Consider the following 24105-nt stretch of genomic DNA (forward strand, 5'->3'; position numbering starts at 1 on the left):
AGTTCCGTGAAAGGTTGTTTCCGGAAATGATTAGCTGGCAGACATCCCCAATCTAGTCCACAAGCTGGAGAAGAAAAGTATGAAATGAAACAGGCGAATATCACTCATGCTTCACGACATCAAGAGACATGTTAACATGAAGTTGTCACCAAAAGTAATCACAGGAGCTCTCCACGCTCAGAACAAAGGCGCTTCGGACTGGTAAGGGCAGAGGGAAAAGTTTTGTTGACATCTCGAATTTCCTCGGTCAATTCCCATTGTTGCTACAAAGCATGCAGTATGAGAAAGAACAAACTGGCTATTTGTAGAAAGCGTTGATGGTCTGATAACGTTTTGCTATTGATGACAATATAAACTGCCGTTGTCGAGACGATATATAATATATGATGATATTTAAGAGAAGAATTTTGTTATTAAATAATACTGTAGTAATTAAGGTTGTATAGACTGTGGATATCGGCCTGAGTAGCTCAGTGGTAGAGCTCCTGACTAGAGTTACAGGGGTCCACGGTTTGATTCCTGGTCCAGCCATATGTTTTCAATATTTCTCCTTTCCTATTACAATACTTTTCTTTAGAGTATGACTTATGATTAGACCTGGATACTCATTATTTCGATCAAACTGATGTCCATTAAGTTGCTAGGGTGACTATCTATTTTATCACAGGGTAGTTGTCATGATCAGAAAATCGTTGTAAACATTTTTTCGCACAATAAATAAATTGTCAGATTGTCTTTCTCTTTAATAACCTTTTCATTTACAATCTTCAAAATCTTCCTTTAATTGCACCTGTTAATACTTAATTGATCCTAGACATATAAATGTGTAATGAAATTAGAGAAATAATGATATGCCAGACTTGAATTTGGACCGAAGGGCTCTCTGAATCTCTAGACAGGTGCCCTACCAACCGAACTGTCTTTGAACTAGTCTGACTATCACTTTCCTCTCTATTAAATGATCTCCGCCCTTGAATATCACCATCCCCATCCTTTCCCCGGGAGGAGGGTGATTGACTAACCTGTCAGTCCCAGGGGTTATCTTGGCAATTGGATGGGAGAAATAATGATAGGCCAGACTGGGATTCGAGCGGGGCCCCCTGAAATTCTATCATTTTATTATTCAAACCGGTCTGACCATCACAAATGCCCGAGTGTTACATATGTATTATTTTAACAACATTTTATTAATAGTGTGAAATGTAGTATGAATGCATGTTTGAGATAAATCCTGTAATATACAATATTAAATGGCATCATTCAAAACTTGAATCTTTCCTTCATTACTTTAATAAAGAACCTTGAAACTATGCAAATTGCTTGACATATTTTGTAGGGGCTGGCAAGGGTTGCTGTCCTATGGATGCCACGGGTTTGTTGTGGTTGTTGACCCCAAAACAATTCAGGTTAGAAAACAGATTTGTTGTCCTGTAAGTCACCTCCATAGATAAATTCCATATTACATGTACTTGAAATTCAGATTTACTTACAGAACCTTTGATCAAAAGAAACAAAGATTATCAATTCATTCATATATATTTTTTTCATATGTTAGTAACTCTTCTATTGTAAAAAACTAAAAACTGCCTTTTAGATCAAGCTAGATGTAGATGCAATTTGATTAAAATACAGATATCTACATAAATGCACAGCTCTGCACTGTGCACCTATGTAGATATCTGTATTTTAATCAGACTGCATGTAGATTATTATTCTGAATATTAATTAATAACATGGGCCTAATTATTCTCAATATTTTTTACAAAGAAAATGGATATGTAAACACAAGTCATGCACACTATTTATTCATCCATTGAAGGAAATATTTTGTCACAGCAGTTTGATATTTCAGCCTTATTTACATCTTACACTGACAGTATAAATGCTTCTCTTTATTTTCTCATGTTCTCTTTTGTTTACATAAAAACAAAATGAAAGGGTTGATAATTAAAAAAGGGTCATTTCAGTAACAGTAAACAAACAAATTTGTTAAGGCCTGACAGGAAGTTATAAATACAAGGGTTTCTTTATTGATTATTTCAGGTGTTACAGGTGCTTGCTAAACATAAAGGAAATGTTGTCAAGGTAATTCACAATATATAATAATATCTCCATATCTAAAAACTCTTCCTGATGAAGTCCAGGTGTGAGGAATATAACAAATATCGTCTTGCATATCATTTTATCTGCACCAGTATATCTTATTTTCTACTTGTACATGTAGTAACTGTTGTCTCTTTCGCCATCTTGCTTTTTTCCCCAGCTGGCATATTGAACATACAGTACTTTGTTGCCAATTAATCAATTAGAGAGAAAGACTGACAGTGTGCTAAATTTTAAGTGTGTTAATTTACATATTTATGTAAATAAACTTTTACTGTATATATCAAAAGTTCATGATAAAAAGTTCAATCCACATGTAATAGAGGTTTAAAGATAAAGAGTATTGTATAGCAGTCATATAATTATAAATTTTAGCTGTCTGTTGATAGCTTGAGTTTTATTTTTGATTTCATTTTATAGGTGAAGTGGGCAAAGGAAAACTATCACCACGATTTGGGCAATCCTTACTCCCTTCGACTGGCCTCCTGGGACTCCAACGGGGTAATTATAGTGTGGGACGTGTCGGCGGGAGTGGCTAAAGCTGAGTTCTCGGAAGGAACAAAACCAATACAAGGTGAAAGACAAAACCTCTTTATCGGCAGACTTCATTCTTTCAAAAAAATGTTTGTTGTACATGTATTGATTTCTATAATTTAAAACTTACAATTCCATGAATGACCTTGACCTAACCTTGAGGTTTTGACTTTTTCAGACTTGGAGTGGTTGACCTATCAGGATGCCTCCCATGACCTTTTGGTGGCTCTTCATCCTCCGTATTCTCTGGTTCTCTGGAACGCGGACACGGGAACCAAACTCTGGAAGAAGTCCTACACCGAGCCTCTTCTCTCGTTCTCCTTTGATCCTTTCAACTCCAAAAATGTTGCATGTAAGGCCATGCACGGGCAACAAAATTAATGTTTTGATTATCTGGCATTACTACTTGCTGACATATATTAATTTATTTATTTTATTACCATAAAGAAGGGACACTTCTAAGTTTTTTCAAATATTGAAAACTGAATTGTTCCCCTTTAAAAATATTAACGGTACATGTACTATAAATATAAAAATAAAATACCTGTCTGTGACATTATAATTTGCAATTTTTGCCTTGAAAAACAAGTTAGAGATAAATTTCTTTAACTTCAACCTTTTCCACAGACCGACTATAGGACGTACTGCTTTATTTTTTACAAGGAGCTGCTTAGAAAAAGGAATTTTCAAAATTCAAAAGTGTTTTTTGTATTAAATAATTTCTATTTTGTTACATTGTATAAGAAAAGTATATTATTATATCATAATATCCTCCATATAAGGTTGTTTTTTTTTTTCAAGTTTAACCACAGGCTCTTAAAAAGCCTTTTTGATAAAAAGATTTTTATGAAACATGCTATTACCGTAATTCACATTATATGTACAAATTAATATAGAGTTATTTTTCATTCAGTCCTTGGTTCAGATTGCATTGTGTTCATCGATGACTTCTCGGTCACCAAGACCCCCTCCAGCAATGGCAAAAAGTTCTTCATTTCTAGTCCCTCCAGTTCAGGTAAATTATGAGGATATTATATCTTCTTCAAATACTGTACACAGGGAAATATTCGTCCCTGTTTTATTTTTGCCCCTTTTGCCCTTGTTGTCAAAAAATTTGAATAACGGTGTTCGTTGTATGCAAATGTAAAGGGCCAAAAAAAAACCTCTTGGAAAAAATAACCTTGCATGTATATACAGTTCTGTGAATTTTTAATCAAACTGCAGATATTAATATCTGTGTTAAAAAAAAAAACAGCGCGAAGTATTCTTCTGTTTAACTAAATATTTCTAGGATGTACTTTGAAAAAATGTACATACAGAGAAGCAATGTAACATTGTGTTTATTCTTCTTCAAGATTGATTAATATAAATGAATGATATTTTCATGGCAGCAACAAACTTAAAAACAGATGGATCTACTAGTAGCATTGAAAAAAAGGCTGCATCTAAAAACCTGGCAGAGAGAATGAGTAAAATTCTGGTAGGAGAGGGAACCAGTAAAAAGTGAGAACCAGAACTTTTATCATGCATTAATAACAATAAAGATTTTCACTAGTCTTTACTTTTATCATGCATGTATATATTCTTACAGTGCACATCATTTTATAGAATATACTTGCTATGATTTATGAAATCAATGTCTAAATGACTTTTCATTTTGTACCACGAAATTCAATATTTTCTTTTGCCTACGAGCTGTATTGATTACTACTTAGAGAATAAGGAATTATTCTTTGAGTATTATGAGGTGATAATATTGGTTGGGGCATGATCACGCTCTGACCAAAATTATTTACCCGGTACTTGGCTGTTTTTCTTTTCGTACCTGGAACTAGATAAGTTATATCAGAACGTTACTTAACTGTAATGTATTTCTTTTTTTACAATGAGAGATCCACTGTAAGTTACACCAGACAATAACTTAGTATAAACACTATATCTTTTTGTACTAGGAGCACTAAGGAAGACTCCGACCAGGTGATGCTGAACGACTGTATCCAGCTGTTGTACCACCAGTCCTGTCGCCACCACCTAGTGCTAGTGTACACCAGGGAGATACTAATCCTGGACCTGGAGATTAACCAGACCGTGGGGATTATCCCCATAGAGAGGGCCGGCTCACCCTTTGTGCAGGTCAGAGGGAAAATCATCTCACTGAAACACACTGACAGTGACTGAAAACGCTAAATAACATTACTGTTTAGGGACAGTTAGGGAGGTCAAAGTGTCTGAACTTGTGCCCAATTCTGATTATTGGTCCACAAAAAATTAAAAATGTATTTTAATACCATAAAAATATGTTCAAATTGACAGATATTTTATTACCAGTACCTATTTCAAAATCAGATTTTTTTTATTTATTCAGTTATGGATTGATATCCATGCAAATGTATTGATTTGTTTATTTTCAACTCATTTTCTGGTTGGAATTAATGTTTAATTCTGTTCATTTTATAATGATTTAGGTATAAGATTTAATGCTGTGGGAGGGAAGATAGCCAGTATTTATTTACTGTAATGAAAACAGAAAAAGATGGTTGTTCCATGATATTTCTGTCCACAGGTTGTATCCTTCAGACAGCGAGATGTCTTGTTGTGTCTGCATGAGAATGGGAGTGTGTCGGCCAGGATCCGTAGAAAGACCAACGCCATCACAACCCCAGCCTCGGAGGGACATGGGGCATTTGGTGGGTCAATTATTTTGAATATGTGATGACATTTCTGATTCTTGTTTTATTTCCAGTAATCAAGGCACAATAGCACAAGTTATGTTGGCAGGTCATTAAATATGATCTAAATTTCTTATGATCTACTTGATTTGGTCATTGTATGGGGTTTTTTTTCGCGCAATTTTTAAAAATCTGATCTGCTTTTTGTATCTCTGAGATGTATATACTAGAGTGTGATATTGTTCTCTAGTGATTTTACTCGGCTATGTTAAGGGATAAGATTTTTATTAAGTTTTCAGACACTAGTAGCTGTCACATTTATTAATTTAATTGTAATACTGTAGATTCCTTATTTTACGCGAGTACTTAATTCCGCGGTTCAACGGGTTTTCATCAAATCGCGAGAACATAAAATCGCGAATGCCGAAATTTTATTATAGTTTTATGTAGTTTACATATGTCTAAAAATTAAAAGCGAGATTTTAAAATTCGCGAGACGGGCTTCTCGCGATTTTACGCGAATATTAATTCCTCGCGTTTAATTAGGAATTTACAGTGTTGAAAGGGGGATTTTAGTTAAAAACTTTTTTAAAAATTGCAATTCTTGCAATATAATTAAAGAATGAATATTGTTGATTCCTTTTTTAAGCAAGTACTATATTCTCCGATTCTGTTGATATGTATCAAATTGCAAGAATAGAAAATTGCAAATGATGAACTTTTATAATTGTAATTTATTCTTCAGAACTGTCAGTATAAAATCAAAGGAAGAATTTAAATTTCACAGGGGATGCTTTTCAGTGTTTTATGGATATTAAATTAATTTGTCACATCTACCGGTACTGTGAATTCATCAATGTTCATTGAATTCAGTTCTAATTTTCATGGATTCTTTGTTATAAAGTTGATCAACAAAATTAAATGTTCATTGAAGTGCAATTTCCAATAACCTATTGTATTGATAGAATCATTGTCCTGGAATTTACATATCCTTGAAACTGTACTTTTCATTAAATCAAGGAAAATTGATGTTCAAGAATATTGATGGTACCACAGTTTATAGAATTCTGCTGTATCTTCCCATAATATTTATAATTTGTAACGTGATAAATTAAAAATTTTTTTTTTTTGGCCTGAACATTTTTTAAATTAATAAAACAGATGATTCCCCGCCCCCTATTTCCATGGATGTGACCTATGACCTCAGATGTCAGTCAGACGGAATGAGGGTGACGCGACACAGCCGAGTATCCAGCATGGCTTGTTGTCCCGTGTCAGAGAAATCTGTGGGGTTGGTGGTGACGGACAGCCGCATTGTATTCTGGGATATGATGCTTCTGAGCGGCGGAGTGAGTGAAACCATTCTACATGTATTTCTTGTGTTCAAAGTCAGCTAGGGTTTCTTTTAAACAATCTTTTGATAAGACACTTCCCCCCCCCCCCCCCAAACCCCCCCCCCCCCCCCCCCCAAAAAAAAAAAAACCCAAACCAAAAACAAAACAAAAATGAAATCAGTAATTATGGATACTTAAATTAACCCTACATCTATGCCTCAAGTTTGATTGGCCATGAACAAGATGGAAAAACATTTGAATTTCGTCAGCTTTAATATTTTCATCAGATTTTGAGATTTTTTTAACTGAGTGTTGACTTTGTGGAACTTTTGATTTAGATCTGTGAATTAATACTTTAGGAAAACATCTCCGAGTGTAAATTTCCTGCTATAAAGCATACAGAAACATCAAGACATAGATTAGAAGTTGAGCTAAAATATAAATAATATAAATTAAACCTATAAATGAGAATGTTTATGATATACATGTACAACTGACATTACAGATTGACTCTGAGCCAGGACCAGCTTCTGATAAGAAATTAAAGTTCCCCGTGGTGTCTGATGTTCCTCCTCCCAAAATCTCACTCTCTGATATGATTGGTCAACTGCCTGTGGTAAATCCAGACCACCCCTCAGTGCTGAAAGGTCGTGCGGCGGCCCTGAAGTTTGTGATCACTGGTCTCCTGAACGGAGTGGTGTCCCCTGTTACTTGTCTACGCATGTGTCCCCCACTCACCACTAAGAACTGGAGTGTGTACGAACCACTCATTGCTGTCGGTATGTAGTACATACTTAGAGTTAGAGCACAGATCATATACATGTCTCTTCTTTGAATCAGTTTTCACTGTAGTTTCAGTATGTACTGAGATATATGTTGGTCAGTATTTTTGCTTATACCGTGATTTTCTTTATACTAAATCACCTTTAATTCACATGAGAGAAATATTTGCAAGATTTGCAGGAGCCTCTTAAGCTTATAAACTTCAATAATTAATGTTCCTACCTATACAATGTATGAGTTTATTCTAAATTTAGTTATCATGCATTTGTTATAGTTTAATAGAACTGATACATGTGTATGACTTTGGTTGTTTTCATTATTAGGTAGTTCTACAGGAGTTGTACAGATCATCAACATTTCGAGTGGGCTGATTGTAAAGGAGTACAGTGTTCACACAGGGACTGTCAGGTCTGTCCATATGTCCATCTTTCTGTCTATGTGCCTGTCCATTTGTCTGTCCGTATGCCCATTACAAGTATAAAACCATCCATCCATCCATCTTTCTGTCTGTCTGTTTGTCCATTATAAGTCCGTCTGTCCATTTGTACTTACGAATGTGGTGCCCATAGTAAACAGACAAGAAATTAACACAAGTTCTTAATATACCAACAGAAAAATTCATAATGATTTTTTGTACCAAGACTTCATTCCCCACAATGAACAGATAGCAAAAATCTCAGAATGTACCCTGTGTTTGTCCGTATGTCTGTCCATCTGTCTCTGACCATCCATCTTTCTGTCTGTCTGTTTGTCCATTATAAGTCAGTCTGTCTGTCTGTCCATCTGTAGCAGTCACTTGAGGCATCTTCAACAGAGCAAGCGCTCACGAGTGCCTCCAAAATTCCCTATACCCGCAACAGAAAATCTGGTGAGCACTCACGAGTGCTCTCTCTGAAGAACAAGCCTCAGTATATTGTTCAGTATACAACAGTTCTATTATATTTAGATAGAAATACATATTACAAAAGCTGTATAGATTGTGATTATATAGATTAACAGATATTTGTGGTTTTTACAGAGGGATAGAGTGGTGCAGTCTGAAGTCCTTCCTGTCCTACTCCTACCCATCAGCAGGGACCAGTGGTCTGGTCAAGAACGATCTCATGTATGTCGACCTGTCTACCGGTGAGTGTCTATCTATTCCTGAATAATCTCAACTATTCTAGTAGACCTGTCTACTGGTTAGGGTCTACCTATTCCTCAATAACCCATCTATTCCAGTAGATCTTTTTACTGGTAAGTGTCTATCTATTCCTCAACATTCTAATGTACCTGTCTACAATTGAGTGTCTATCTATTCCTCAGTATTCTAGTAGACATGACTTCCAGTGGGTGTTTATCTAATCCTCAATAGCCCCATCTTTTCCAGTAGACCTGTCTACTGGTAAGCGCCTATCTATTCCCAATAACCCCATCTATTCCAGTAGACATGTCTACTGGTTAGCGCCTATCTATTCCTCAATAACCCCATCTATTCCAGTAGACCTGTCTACTGGTAAGTGCCTTCCTAATCCTCATAAACCCCATCTAATCCAGTAGACCTGTCTACTGGTAAGCGCCTACCTAATCCTCAATAACCCCATCTATTCTAGTAGACCTGTCTAATGGTTAGCGCCTATCTGTTCCTCAATAACCCCATCTATTCCAGTAGACCTGTCTACTGTTGAGTGTCTACCTAATCCTCAATAATCCCATCTATTCCAGTAGACCTGTCTACTGTTGAGTGTCTACCTAATCCTCAATAACCCCATCTATTCCAGTAGACATGTCTACTGGTAAGTGCCTATCTATTCCTCAATAACCCCATCTATTCCAGTAGATATGTCTACTGGTAAGTGCCTACCTAATCCTCAATAACCCCATATATTCCACTAGACCTGTCTACTGGTAAGCACCTATCTATTCCTCAATAACCCCATCTATTCCAGTAAACCTGTCTACTTGAAAACTAACCTATTATTCATCAAAAACCCCATCCGCCTTCCTTTCTGCCATAACAACTATTTAAAATATTCTTTATCTAGGAAGGTCTAGTATGTAGTTGAATATTTTTTGTGTAGAATACAGGGTATCATGACTACATAATCAATTTGTTTCTTTAAAAAAATAGACAGTTCTAATCCATTTTATAATTGTATTTACAGGAAAAGTGAAGCCAGTGAGGGCCAATAGAGACCAGGAGTCCCCCATAGAAATTCTGAGGGTGTCCTGTCTCAAGTAAGGCCAACATGATCTGCTGGGAATTGATAAGAGTAAAATTATGAAGATTTGTGAGTTACATTGTACATGCTTATCTCTGAATTTTTACATGTACAAGTAAATGAACGTGACCTGATAATAGGACACATCATCAGTGAGGGTCATGTAATTTTCAAAGCTATGCCAACAAATTTTTAAGCTACAAATGTACATGTTAAATGCTTTCATTGATTATTTCTAGATAATATTCTAACAAAAATTGTGAATAACAATAATTGTGGATTTTCTCACATGCAAATAAAAGTTTATTTACCTTAATTCAGATATTGTGAATCCATAGATTAACACTGTCATTCCTTCTATACACATTTTAAGGAGTCTCGGGGGAGAATGTTTCAAACATACGATTTCCTTTAATTTTTTTACAGTGAAATGCCAACTCATGAGAAAACTATGTGCAAAATATAAAGTAAATTGATAGGATAGTTTATCTGTTTGCCGCGCTCAAATTTTGGTCGTATGTCCGATTCATCACCGACATTCTATATAGGATTAATGATATAGGAAAATGAGGATTTTCATTTTCAATTTTATATTTAAAAAATTACAAACATACGTTTTTCTTGTAATTTTCAGCGATGAAAGGTTAACGTACATGTATAAGTAAACTTTTTGCCAAATTAAAACGAAATTGACTGGATGGTTTTTATGCTATCCGCCCTCATAGTTTGATCCTATAAAAGTGCAGTGCCAGCCATTTTACATATAGAAATGTATATAAAAAAAAAGGATGTGTACGAATCAAATTCAATTTTTTTGTAATAGAAGAAAAATACCTTTCCACTCACACAGAACGTAGAAGGATCGCGTGGATCGCGTGTATGTTTTTATTTTGCAAATTATAGTTTTGATTTTAATTATTGACGCTGCAATAGAAAGTACAAAACGTTTATTTTTGTCAATTGTTACGTCAGAGTATCAACTGACGTCATCGTAAGACGTTGATTCCGACGACAATAACGTCGACTTTGAAGAAGCGGCGAGATGATTAAACTACTTCTGAGCTTATTCTAACGATTCTTTTTACTAAATATAATTTTTTGATAAGTCATTTTTTTAACATAAAAACGTTATATGATAACCTGTATATTTGAACATTTTACTTTACATTTGCGTTTTACGACAGTAATGCGCAATACCCTGCGCCGAAGGCGCAAAATTTTAAACCCGCTACTGACCTTAAATAGCTGCTATTGTTTTACAGACAGTACTTTATAGTGGGCTTCAAGGACAAGCCCTTGGAACTGTGGGACCTCCAGACACTGACCATGCTGAGGGAGACAGGGAAGTCCCTGCCCCACCCCACAGCTCTGGAGTGGTCCCCCTCACACAGCCTGAAGTCCCTGAAGAAAAAGATGATGAGTCACACGAGTGAGAAAGAAGGAGGTCAGCAGGCGTCGACAGGGGTGGGCGGAGACTCGATGGGCGTGTCCACTACGTCACTCACAGAGCCCAGTGAGAGGTGAGGGGTCACACTGAAAGAGATTCCCCAAAGCTTTGAATTAATCCCGACACAATTTTATCTATTTTTACAAAAATTTCCTTGCATTCTGCTGTAAATAATATTTCAAAAATAAATGATATAAAAAAAAATAATTTTGAAAGTATACATACAGTTGACAATTTAACCCTCTAAGTAGAATTGTTGTTTCTTAATACTTTTGACCTTATTAAACATAAGGAATGAATATCCTTGTAAACTCACAACAAGCAACCCTTGCAGATTTTAAAATCTCACTTGTATTTTTAGACAGTCTGAACTATATAAAATAATTAAAATATAGATAGGAGCTTACAATTTATATTCTAGCGATTTTATACAAAACAGGAAAGTTGCGGAATTAAGTACTAACATAAAATAAGAAATTTCCAGTAATGAATTTTCAGTAATGGAAAACTGCATTGTGATAAATTTTATTTTACCTCTCTTTCATATGATTTACTTTCTTCCCCTGCTTTCTCTTTTGGCAGAATGCTAAAGTATTTAATATACTACCTGCAGTGAGATTAACTTTTTTCTCTCTCTCTTTCTCCCTGCAATGTGGTCAAATTCTTTTCTCTTTCTCTCTGTAGTGTAATAATTTTTTTCAATTCTCTTTCTTCAGTGTGATTAACTGTTCTCTCTGTCTTTGTCTGCAGTTTGATTAACTGTTTTGTCTGTCTGTCTGTCTGTCTGTCTCTCTCTCTCTCTTGCGGGATTAATTGTTCCCTTTCTCTCTGTCTGCAGTGAGTCCAAAGTGAACCAGAAGATGATGGTCAAGGAACACTTTGTGTACACTGACCCCGAGGGCACACTCTATCACTTCGTGGTGGAGGGCTCAGGATTCTCTGACGCCAGTCGCGTTCCTCCTGAGGTAAGCATTGACCCACATCAAGTCTAAAAATTCATTTTGATTGTGCTCTACATGTATTGCTAACATGGATTTCACTGTGTGTTGATAGTTGCTAATCATTATATAACTTAGCACAGCATCAAAAGTTAATTATTGATAATAAGTATTTTTATCGTAACACCCCCACCCCCCAAACCATTTTGTTTTGTCTGATTATTAAGAAGTTTAATTTTGCAGAAAAGCAGCATTAATACTGATTTTTCAAAAATGGGAAATTCAGAGGTAATAATTATTTGTCCATTGAAAAATTCCTCTCTTTATGCTATATTTATGATACATCTTGATAAATGTCCACCTAAGGAAAAAGGGGGTTATTGACATCTATTGATTTCATCTACATGCATTTATAATTTTTTGAATTCCATATCCCATTGTACTGTATTAAAATGTGATGACTTTTTTGTTAACATGTGCACCATTTTCAGGCTAATTCTCCATCCTTATCAACTTATGTGGTAGGACCCTATAATAAAAATATAAAATCCACAATATCACTATTTCTTATTTCATCTACATACAGTATGTACATGTATTGTACACCTTTAATTACATTTAATTCATGTACATTTATAAACTGTTTATATAGTTCTCAATGTCAGACTCAAATTTTAAGATAAATGACAATTTGTTTTCATGTATAAATTGTTAATCACTTTTTATATGCGTGAACTTTAATTGCATGATATTTCTTGAGAGTTTCTTCTCGCCAAAATAAAAGATTTGAATTTCACAGTTTTTATACAGAGTTTATCTTAAGGTGGAATAACACATCATCGCAAAATGGCTGACTGCTGATCGAAACATTTCGTTTTATTAAAAGGATTTTATGGACAAAAAAAAGTAACTTACTCTATAGCCGAGTGGATAAAGTGTCGGACTTGTGATCCGTACATCCCAAGTTTGAATCCCGCAGGGGCTTTTGTTGTTACTTACTGGAATAATCGTTTTAGATAATTATTCATTTTTTATCCCCAAACTGCAAATTTTTTGCTTATTTGACATTTGTACAGTTTATTTATAATTATATCTTTCACTATCAAAAAATTTCCTGTTAATTTGAGGGACTTTTTCCAGGTGTGTTATTCCACCTTAAAGTTTGAGTTTGTTTGTGGGATATTATTTTTATATGGTTATCATGTTTTACCTGCTTATTGTTTTCTTAACACAGTCGCTGCAATTTATGGATAATGAATACTAACCCTTTGAAAAGAGATTGGTATAGTGTAATTAACATTATGACCGTCACTGTAATTATGTGTTTTATTCAAACCTGTTATTATCTTTTAATACATGTACCTAATTTGGGGGTATTTTCCTGTTATTAGTCTGGAATGGGGACCATTACATGGATTGCCTGGAAAGGAGACTTCATTTTATTCGGTGATGGTGAGGGACAGTTATCTGTCTGGGATCTTAAAAACAAAACGCAGAGGTAAAAATCACCCTGTCAACAAATCCACTTTCTTTGTTCATCTTTTATTCCGTCATTTCACTCACTTTCAAACAGTAAGTTTTTTTCTCACAAGTTGTGTTGTCAATTGAATTCTAATATACATGTATATCATTATTCAATTCATTTTTGTGGTTGCTTTAACAGGACTATGGCCACAAGGCGTGGTTGGATCAAGAAGATCCGCTTCGCCCCGGGGCGAGGCAATATGAAGTTCTTTATCTTGTACATAGATGGATTTGATATCTGGGACTTAAAAGATGGAAAGGTGAAACTGAAAATAGTGCTTAGTTTTGATAAGAACAAAATTATGTTGATAAGTATTAAATAGGTTTGGCAAAGTTTACTTGATTCAGAAATCTTTGGATATACCTGTACTTAAATGTACACATATATACTGGTACATGTACATGTAATGTATCTCATGAGGAACATTTGAATATATAAAATTAATATAGGCTAACAGAGTTTGGTCATACATGTACTAATTAAATGTATAATTTTTGTAAGGTAAAATAAATGTAAATCAGATTCTTGACAATAAATAGGCTGAGCTACTGAGTTCCATGAAGAGTCCACGTGACGTTGCCAAGGTGGTGGATGCAGATTGGACTGGATCTGACCGGCCGGTACTGGCCACCGCGGAGGGCTGTATACAGGTGTTTGACCTGACCCTCAAGTCGTGCTCCTGTACTATAGAGGACCGCGAGTTTCCAGGTAACAGCCACACCTGTTGGAGTAATCTTGAAAATAAGTACACTTTAGCATGTACTGTGGAACCATTTTAATCTTAACAATTTATCTGAACATTATCAACTCTAACTAAACTGTCAAAAAGAAATGAAAGGAGCAATTTAGGAATGAAAATCTTCTAGAATGTATTAATAATAAGCATCCACATAACTGGAGAACTTCTTATGACTATGTATCCTTTTGATTTTTTACCTATTAAACTTAATATAAATATTTAAGACATCAAACCTATCACTTTATATAATTCCTCTTAGCCTTTGTTGGAGTGAAGTTTTTGGTGTATGTCTTGGCAGATGAAGTAGCCAATCCCTACATTCTGTCCCCCAAGGGGTCACTGATGATGAAGTATCACCTCCAGAACCAGCCCTGGAATCAAGAGTACTCCCCCAAACTGGAGGGGCTGAGAGAGGAGGAACAGAATCTCCAGACAACACTCAACAGACAGATAGATCTCCTGGACAGGTAAAAGTCACACCTGTGTAAAGGTCCTTGACAGGTAAATGTCACACCTGTGTTAGGTCTACAACAGACAGATTGATGTTCTGCACAGGTAAATATCACACCTGTATGAGGTAACATCAGACAGATAGATCTCCTGGACAGGTAAACGTAACACCTGTGTAAAGGTCTTGGACAGGTAAATATCACACCTGTATGAGGTACACAACAGACAGATTTCCTGGACAGGTAAATGTCACACCTTTTTAAGGTACACAACAGATTATGTCCTGAACAGGTGAATGTCACACATATGTAGGTATACAACAGACAGATTTATCTCATTTTCAGTTAATCAGTGCCTGTAAATTTTATTTTTTACAAGGATAATTTGGTATTACATTATTTACAGTGATATGTTCAATTGGTATTTCATTTTTACAGTGATGATTTGGTATTTCATTATTTACAGTGATATTTTGGATTACCTTCCATGCTGCAGATTTGGAGTAGCAGAAAGATGTGTAATGCTTGCCAAGTAAGACATGATGAATTCAAAACAAGTATTATGATTACATGTAATAAAAAATTACATGTAAAAAAAAAAGTCAATACTGAAAATTGGAGTCATTTCATCCTGGAAACTATAGATGTAATAATTTCAGTATAAATCTGATTGAATGGTTTTCAAATTGGGTTTTACGGCCAATTAGGGGTTACAGCTCAAAATTTTGCTCTTGAAGGCTTGTGAATGTACTTAATTGTATTTTGATACGATTATTTAAAAAAGTGAATATTTGTTAATTTGTATGATCATTATCCTTTCACTGACAGGTTATTTGGGGATGAATCAGATTTCTTGTTTTGGACTGTGGCCTTGTATTATCTAAGAGCAGTCAAATGGAGCCCAAAATCTCAGGTAAGACTTGATTCTTCCTGGGTCCTTCCTAACAAATCGGCAAACAAACCACATTCAAAAGGGTTGAATTCATTCTATTCAAGTGGTGGTTTTGTTTTAAATCTAAATTACAATTATAAAGCTCTTTAAGGTGGCACACCACACCATGAAATATTTTCCCAAATCAGCAGAAAATTACTTGATTTTGATAGATATCATAATGGATAAGTAATATTTAACAATAGGCAAAATAATGTGCAATTTTGGATGAAAAATTACATTTCTAAAAAATTTAATTCAGTTAACATGAACCAAAGCTCCTGGTAGATTCGATCTCATGATCTGCGGTTAATAAGCCCAATACTTTAACCACTGAGCTTGGACGATATACAACCCAAATGAACGATATAAACAGTTTAACAAAACATTTAAATCTCCTTCTTGTGACGTAGTGTCTTAAAAGTATAAATGTAGGTGTAGTGAGGTACCTTAATTAAGATGGATGAATGGTGGTGGCCACTTTTAGACCATATAAGTCTCCTTTAGCAGGAGAGCTTTTTTTAATAAATAAGTTTGAGGTAAAGAAAAACCAGATGAATTGTGCTGAAAAACAATGAAAAAGTGTATAACATTTAAACCAAACAAATGCAGGTTGATAGAGTTTGGATGTAAGTTATTATACATGTAATAATGGCCAACATGTATGATTCAGAATTATCTCCTTAGCCTAATCAAATTATGTGTTACTCTCTGAATTTGAATCTCAAAGCCAATCAAATTATGTATTACTCCCTGAGTTTAAAATGAAGCTAACTTTGATACAGTACTACTGAGTGGTTACTGATTTTGTTCAGGGAGACAAGGATTTACTGCTGGGACCAGAGAAGGACAAGTTTGTCCCTCCCACACCCTCCTACAAGGAGACCAATGACCTTGTGATGCTTGACAGTCCCGACGAGGGGGAGGGGTCAGAGCAGGGGGCGTGGTCCCTCCTAGACTTGCCATTGGAGAGATACTTTGACACAATTTGTGACAATGACAGCTTTAAGGTCTGTATTAAGATCAGATGTCAAAGTCAACTGAGTATCTATGTAACGTATTTCTGAAAATCTCTGCGATGATCTAATTTCTGCTTTTTTTCGCAATCTTTTTTTAAATAGTAAATTTATGAATAAGCAGAAATTATATCCTGTATTATTTTCTATCACAAAATTTTCAAATTGCAAAAAATGACTGACGCAAATTAAAAATGTTACATATTTCCCCTTTTGGCAAATTATGTGTCATGTAAAAAAACCCTGGATAAACGGTAACAACTACATGTCTGGGAAAGTGAAGTGACTGAGTGGTTGCAATTTAATTTGACTTGTGTTGATATTTTTGTATTAAGCACATCAGTAGTTGATCTTTTTTTAAAATTTCACAATTTTTAATCATGTTTACCAGTAAATTTCTTTTAAATGTATTTCTTACTTTAAGAGAAACTTTTCACATATTTTCAGCTTCATCAGTTCTTATAAATGAATGTCGAACTTTTAGAGAAACGTATTACCTATTTTCAGCTGTATCAGTTCTTTTAAATGTAATATGTTAAACTTTAAGAGAAACTTTTTACCTTTTTTCAGCTGTATCGGTTCTTTTAAATGTACCGTATGTCAAACTTTATTTTAAGAGAAATTTTTCACCTATTTACAGCTGTATTGGTTCTTTTAAATGTATGACTTACTTTAAGTGAAATTTTTTACCTATTTTCAGCTGTATCAGTTGGACCGTGTAGCTCTTCATGACAGTAAAAGGGTAACATATGAACACACCAAGAAATGTGCTGAGAATTACATCATGTTACGCGAGACGGACCGAGCTGTACAGTTACTGCTGGAGACAGAGCCCGAGAATGACACTTACTACACCGACTGTCTCAGGTAAGAGACCGGGATATAATCCAACAAACTACGCAAACTGTCTCAAGTAAAAGACCGAGATGTAATCCAATGATGATACTACACCGACTGTCTCAGGTAAATGACCGAGATATAATCCAACGATGATACTACACGGACTGTCTCAGATAAATGACCGAGATATAATCCAACAATGATATTACACCAACTGTCTCAGGTAAGTGACCGAGATATAATCCAACAGTGATATCGCACTGACTGTCTCAGATAAATGACCGAGATATAATCCAACAAACTACACAAACTGTCTCAAGTAAAAGACCGAGATGTAATCCAACAATACTAAACCGACTGTCTCAGGTTAATGACCAAGTTATATAATTCAACAATGATACTTCACTGACTGTCTCATGTAAATGACCGTAATATAATCCAACAATGATACTACACCCACACTGTCTCAGGTAAATGACAGAGATATAATCCAACAATGATACTACACGGACTGTCTCAGGTAAATGACCGAGATATAATCTAACAATGATCTTACACTGACTGTCTCAGGTAAATGGCCGAGATATAATCCCACAATGATCTTACACCGACTGTCTCAGGTAAATGACCGAGATATAATCCAACAATGATCTTACACCGACTGTCTCAGGTAAATGACCGAGATATAATCCAACAATGATATTACACTGACTGTCTCAGGTAAATGACCGTAATATAATCCAACAATGATCTTACAATGACTGTCTCAGATAAATGTCCAAAATACATGTATAACCAAATGATGATACAAGACAGTACATGGTCCTTGTCTCGAGTATATGACTGAGATATAACTTGATACATGTAATGATATTACGGTACAAGGAATGTGTTCCAGGTAATTGACCAAGATATAATCCTTTCATGATACTTCATGGACTAGCTGTCACAGATAATTGACTAGCTGTCACAGATAATTGACAAGCTGTCACAGATAATTGACTAAGATATTTGAAACAACAGAGATAGAAAGTTGGATACAAATATCACAAACTTGAGACTGTTTTGGATAGATGACATGAAGATGCTTCAACTGTCTTGGGTAAATGATTGAGATATAAGTTAAATATGAACTAATATATGTATGCAACACATATGTCATAAATAAATAAAGTATAATATTTGAATATCTCTGATGGTTTTGTACAAGAATATAAACATTTATTGTAGAGCTTGCCTGGTGGCCAGCATTAGATCTTCTGGTGTCTCACAAAGCACTATTAAACTGGTGGCCACCAACTTGATTGCTAACGGAAAAATCAAGGGTAGGTTTTTAAATACATGTACATTTTATTGTTTATCACAAACAATTCAGATACATGTAATGCTTATTCAATGAAAGGCAACAGATGATAAGATCAAAGGCCTGTTCAGCAGAGCTGATGCTTAAATTGTGTGCACTTGCCTAAGTTTGTGTTGTAAAGATGTGGCATTGTGGCCAGCACTTAATTGCAAGCACCTGCTTCAGATCTGTTTAACAGGCCTTTGATTTTGTGACACTGCTAGCCTCCAATCATGATTTCTATGAGATGGTGATACATAATGATTGCCTCTGTCTGTATCCACAGAGGGGGTACAGCTGCTTTGCCTGATTGACAAAGGAATGGACGCCTGTCGATATCTCCAGACCTATGGGGCATGGGACCAGGCCGTCTGGCTGGCTAAGGTATATAACCATACTACATGTTTATACCTATATCTGCCATGTGGAGGACATTATTCAGTGTACACTGTAATTCTAGATGGGACTTATGATGTTTTGTTGTTCTTGTTTGTAATGGCACATTAATGCATGTAATTACAAAACAGTCATGAAATTTGCATTTTGTTAGAAGAAATTTTGAAAAAAATAATCTTAACGTCTTCATTCTCAGACAAATTTAATAGATGGAACTGTATGTCATGTATTAAATTTTTATTTGAAATCAAGACAGAAGAATATATTTTAGAGGATAAAAAGTCTTTTGAAAATTCTAATAGAAGTTACCGGTATTTGCATGTGTCAATAGGATGCAATACATATGCATGCATTTTTCATGTAGATATAAATTTATGTACAGTAATTGTTTGGAATAAAGTGTCTCCAAACGTGTCTAGCTTTGATAACTATAAATTGTAGGCTACTCTAACTGAAACTGACTGCTGTGAGGTGATGAAAAGATGGGTGGATCACTTATGTGGAACACAGGTCAACCAAAAAGTAAGTCAGGCTCAAGTGTCCTCAAGTGTCAGCTAGAAATATGTTTAAGATTCATTTGACCAAAAAATAAGTCTGACTCAAGTGTCAACTAGAAAGCAGGTAAATAAAAAAGAGCCCATTCAAACAAAAGACCAAATTAGACTCGATCCTAAACTAGAAAGCAGGGAATTGAGCATTAGAAAACTAATTCAACCTGAAATTAAGTGATGCTCAAGTGTCAACAAGAAAGCAGGTGCCATGGTCTTAGAATAAGTGATTTAACCAAAATGAAGGTAATACTATAAAAGTGTCCACTATAATAAAAGGACTTTACTAGAACCTTAAGAATTTTTTAAAGCAGTCTGTGATGCTTCAGTGACATTAGAAAACAAGTACCGGTACATATGCTAAAGATTTGAAATACCGGTAATATTATTTCAAACTAGTGAAGTTAGATATTAAAGACATTAGTTTTCATGTTCAAGATTCAGAGATGTGCATGATTGCATACATAACCATGTAATATTCATTTAAACAATAAAAAATGCTTTCTTTGGTAATTTTTTTCTGCAATGATCGCTACCTTCATTACCCAAATGAATCATCAAAGAAAGCATTTTATTGTTTATATTAACATCTTTCTTTTAGCCAATTAATAAATTAATTATGAAAAGTAAGTAAAATTCACTAATTACTGTTAATGTATGTAAGTACGTTAACTAAAAGAAACAGCCAAATCGTCTCCTGTGAGACCTTGGGTCTGACGTCGTCATGATCATTTCGTGCAGTTCGTGATTTTTCCTAGGTAGTTGTAGGTCTCGACCAATCGATAAACTGGGCGTGTCAAGTTTGGTCCTGTCACTTTCTTGTCAGCTTCAGCCGCTGTAGATTTCCACCAATCAATAAACAGGGCGTGTAGATTTCAATCTGGCTGTTTCTATAGTGCTATGAATTAACTATATGTTTCCGTAAGAAATAGAGGGTATGATATTTGGTAGATGTAAATATATATCTGTGAATTTCAAGAAGCACATGCAGTTCATTTATTTTACTAAAGTTTTATCTATTTTTGTAAATTTTTATTGACAAATTTTAAGTCAATCCATCAATTGCAATATCACTAATTTTATGTGCATTTGTGATCAAAATAAAAGCTGATCACAGAGAATAAAAAAATTAGAATTTAACTGATATTTCATCTTTCATCAATGTTTTAATAGAAATGTTAGTTTAGAAATTTTGTGAATATGTAATTAATAGATTGTAATGTGTGTCTATTAGGCTAGACTTGTAATTTGAATCAAGTTACATTCTAAATCAATGAAATTACACTCACTTTGATAATAAAAGCCAATTTTTCTTTTATTCAACTCAAAAAATTTTAAATATATTTTCCAAAAATAGTTAGGACAACAAAAAGAAGAGAAAGAAATAGTGTAGACTCAATTACCATATATTTAACACTGAAATACCCCAGTATTCTTGAGGTTACGTAGTATTTACATGATTAATCACTCACTGACAGTGAACAATCAAGAAAATGATTGCTTGTTTATGATTTTCAGAGCAAGGCCCTGCTAGTGATGCTGTCTCTGGGCCAGTTTTCTAAGGTTCTGGAGATGTTGTATGGAATGCGTCAGTTTAACAGGGCAGCCTGCTTCACTGCAGCACTGGGGGAATTTGGACTCTTGGACCAAAGCCCAGATAATGGTAGGTATCAAAGCCAGAAAGTGGCCTGACGTATCAAAGTCCAGATAATATTAATATGTATTTGAAAGCCCTGATAATATTTTGTATCATAGCCCTGATGATATTTTGTATCATAGCCCTGATGATATTATGTATCAAAGCCCTTTTGATATTGTATATGTATCAAATCACTGATAATTAATGGCTTGTGTGTTTTATGTATGATGGACTGTTCTGCATTCATTAAAAGGTGAGATAACTAAGAGGAAAGGGTGGGGGGCTTAATTATCAATCAAATTTAAGTTCTATTCAATGTAGTTTTATATTGAGCATGCATACACAGTTATCTATTTCTATCTGTGTGTGTTTACAGTGTCACTGGTGGAGGCCGTTTACCTGGAATACGCCCGTCTACTGGCCAACCTAGGACTGAGGGCACCTGCCGAGTTCTACTGCCAGAAAGCCGGCGATAAGGGGAGGCAATTCAAAGAGGAAGTCCGCATTCTCTTTACCTGAATAATTATCATATCTGTGACTGATTGGAAAGACATGATGTGTATGAGTTTTCACAGAAGGAGAGTGAATGAAATGAGTGTACATGTGTTGACTGACAGAGATGGAGAGAATACTCTGTAAAGTGCAAACTGTAAGTGATGAAGAAGTGAAATGATGGGATTTTATTTATGGTACATGTAAATCACTTTCTTGCTATGAACTTTAATTGCAGATAACACATTGTTATGGTATATTTGATTTACTTGTATTTTAAATTTATGAATTTATAGTTATACGTTTATTTACTTGATCATTTACGTAATGTTATTTATTCATTTTCATTACCATTTCTGTTTAAATTATTATTTGAAATAAATGATATTAGTGGCTATCTTAAATTACTGATATCATTGTATTGCTAATGATTTTGTAAGTTAATATACCTGGTTATAATATATTATAGAAACTGTAAGAATACTATATTTCTTTTGTTTTGTTTAGTTACATCTAACTTACTAAAGACCAGGGGAGGGCTTAATTATCAATGTATTTAGTCAACATGATGAAAAAGCCGATATTTGAATATACATGTATAAGGTTAATATTATAGGAAATTTTTTTGAAATACAAGTTTGTAAAATGCTGCGTACTTCCTGAACTAAAAACAATGCAGTGTGAAACATAGGTTCCATCATAAATTCCAGTTAATTACTTGTAATTCTACATGTAGTAAAGTATTATCTATTTCAATTAATTGTTACAGGTAAGATAATCTACTCGGTTAGACTGCAATGTTCTTGGTTATGTTAATTGCAACATGCTTAAGAGATTGCGAAAATCTGATGCTATGATAATTCATAAAACTGATCTGAAATGTATTCCATGTACATGTTTAGAATAATGTGTTAACTTCATGTAATATACCATCAATATTCATTCTGTAGATTTATCATGTATGTTTTTGTTATTTCATTCAAATAAAGAGTAGGGGAAAGTTTGGGTATAAACTAAGTCATGTGTCATAATGACGAAAATTCTAAACTAAAATGTAATGACGTAAAAATGAACACTACATCCATAGTTTTGTTAGATTTAATTTATGCTTTATTTATCTATCTGATGAAGAATAAATGTTGAGCTTAAGTATACAATACCAAGGTTGTTATTCCTTTGTCTAAGGCACATCCGGTTAGTCTGGTGGGAGTCTTTACTTTCTCCCGCTGATAATAAATTCTAAAACATTGAGAATTAAAAAAAAGGTTTTATAAATCTTCGTTTCATCATACACGTTGACCTCCGTTGTAAAATCCACACGCACCTGACGTTATATGTTTTTCTGATTGAAATAAAATTTTAAATTTATATATGAGATGTTGGCAAAAAAAATTCTTGATGAATCTGTAGGTTTAGCTCGTTCTTTTTCCCGCGGGCATCGGTTCTTAAAGTTCGCTTCGCACACTATTTATCATTAACGACGCACTGTGTTAGGATTTAGGAACGTTCGGCTACTTCATGATAATGCTCCATCACATCTGACCTTGTGAAGCAATTTTTGAAGACGGAGATGGTTACCGTATTGACAAACCCACCATACTCTTTATATCTAGCCCCATACAACTTTTTCTCTTTTCCCAAAACTTAACAAGTTTTTAACTGGTCCCGACAAGCCTTTAGCTCGGAGGCCTACCTAAATCAGCGTCATTTTTCGCTTTTCATAAATGATTTCAGAGATTGAAAATATATATTTTAAACCGCGGAAAATACTCTAAAAAGATGTGAATAAATGTTCATTTCACTATTTGTGTGGAATTCTTTTGAAATATCGTACAGTACACATTACATATTAAACAACCCTCGTATCATTCACTGTCAGTAATGCAACACGTAGATACACAGGGTTTATGTACCTTAAAGTACTTACGTTCACTTCAGATGTCAGATACATTTACATATGAGGGAATATTTAAATTTTCAACTGTCCTTGCCTGTGATAACATTACGAATCAATTTTGAAGCCTATGTCCCAAGAATTGCATAAAAGATGAGCGACACAAAATGGGCGTGTCCTTTAACATAACCGAAAAACGGTATGTAATACCCCGGTATATTATATTATAGCATGTGTTACAGAAAAAAATAGTAGTTTTAAAATGTTGTTTAAAAGTGTACAAAT

The 24105-nt window shown here is 34.6% G+C and overlaps 1 protein-coding gene across 1 annotated transcript; it reads left to right on the plus strand.

The window, feature by feature from the left end:
* The first annotated feature begins 7 nt into the window (after nucleotides 1–7).
* On the plus strand, nucleotides 8–23007 carry LOC128180765 (WD repeat-containing protein 11-like). Its single transcript, XM_052848918.1, has 29 exons — nucleotides 8–201; nucleotides 1337–1406; nucleotides 2044–2085; nucleotides 2524–2677; nucleotides 2816–2989; nucleotides 3551–3652; nucleotides 4029–4140; nucleotides 4590–4770; nucleotides 5201–5324; nucleotides 6468–6655; nucleotides 7146–7419; nucleotides 7747–7831; nucleotides 8442–8548; nucleotides 9568–9640; nucleotides 10887–11144; nucleotides 11910–12036; nucleotides 13401–13507; nucleotides 13673–13793; nucleotides 14074–14242; nucleotides 14572–14740; nucleotides 15189–15254; nucleotides 15551–15635; nucleotides 16469–16663; nucleotides 17370–17536; nucleotides 18740–18834; nucleotides 19138–19235; nucleotides 19689–19769; nucleotides 21314–21458; nucleotides 21811–23007. Exons 1-29 carry the CDS (start codon nucleotides 107–109, stop codon nucleotides 21951–21953), a joined length of 3807 nt encoding a protein of 1268 aa, XP_052704878.1. The 5' UTR covers nucleotides 8–106; the 3' UTR covers nucleotides 21954–23007.
* Nucleotides 23008–24105: the final 1098 nt, after the last annotated feature.

This window comes from Crassostrea angulata, chromosome 4, assembly GCF_025612915.1.
Source record: "Crassostrea angulata isolate pt1a10 chromosome 4, ASM2561291v2, whole genome shotgun sequence".
NCBI classification, from domain to species: Eukaryota; Metazoa; Mollusca; class Bivalvia; order Ostreida; family Ostreidae; genus Magallana; species Magallana angulata.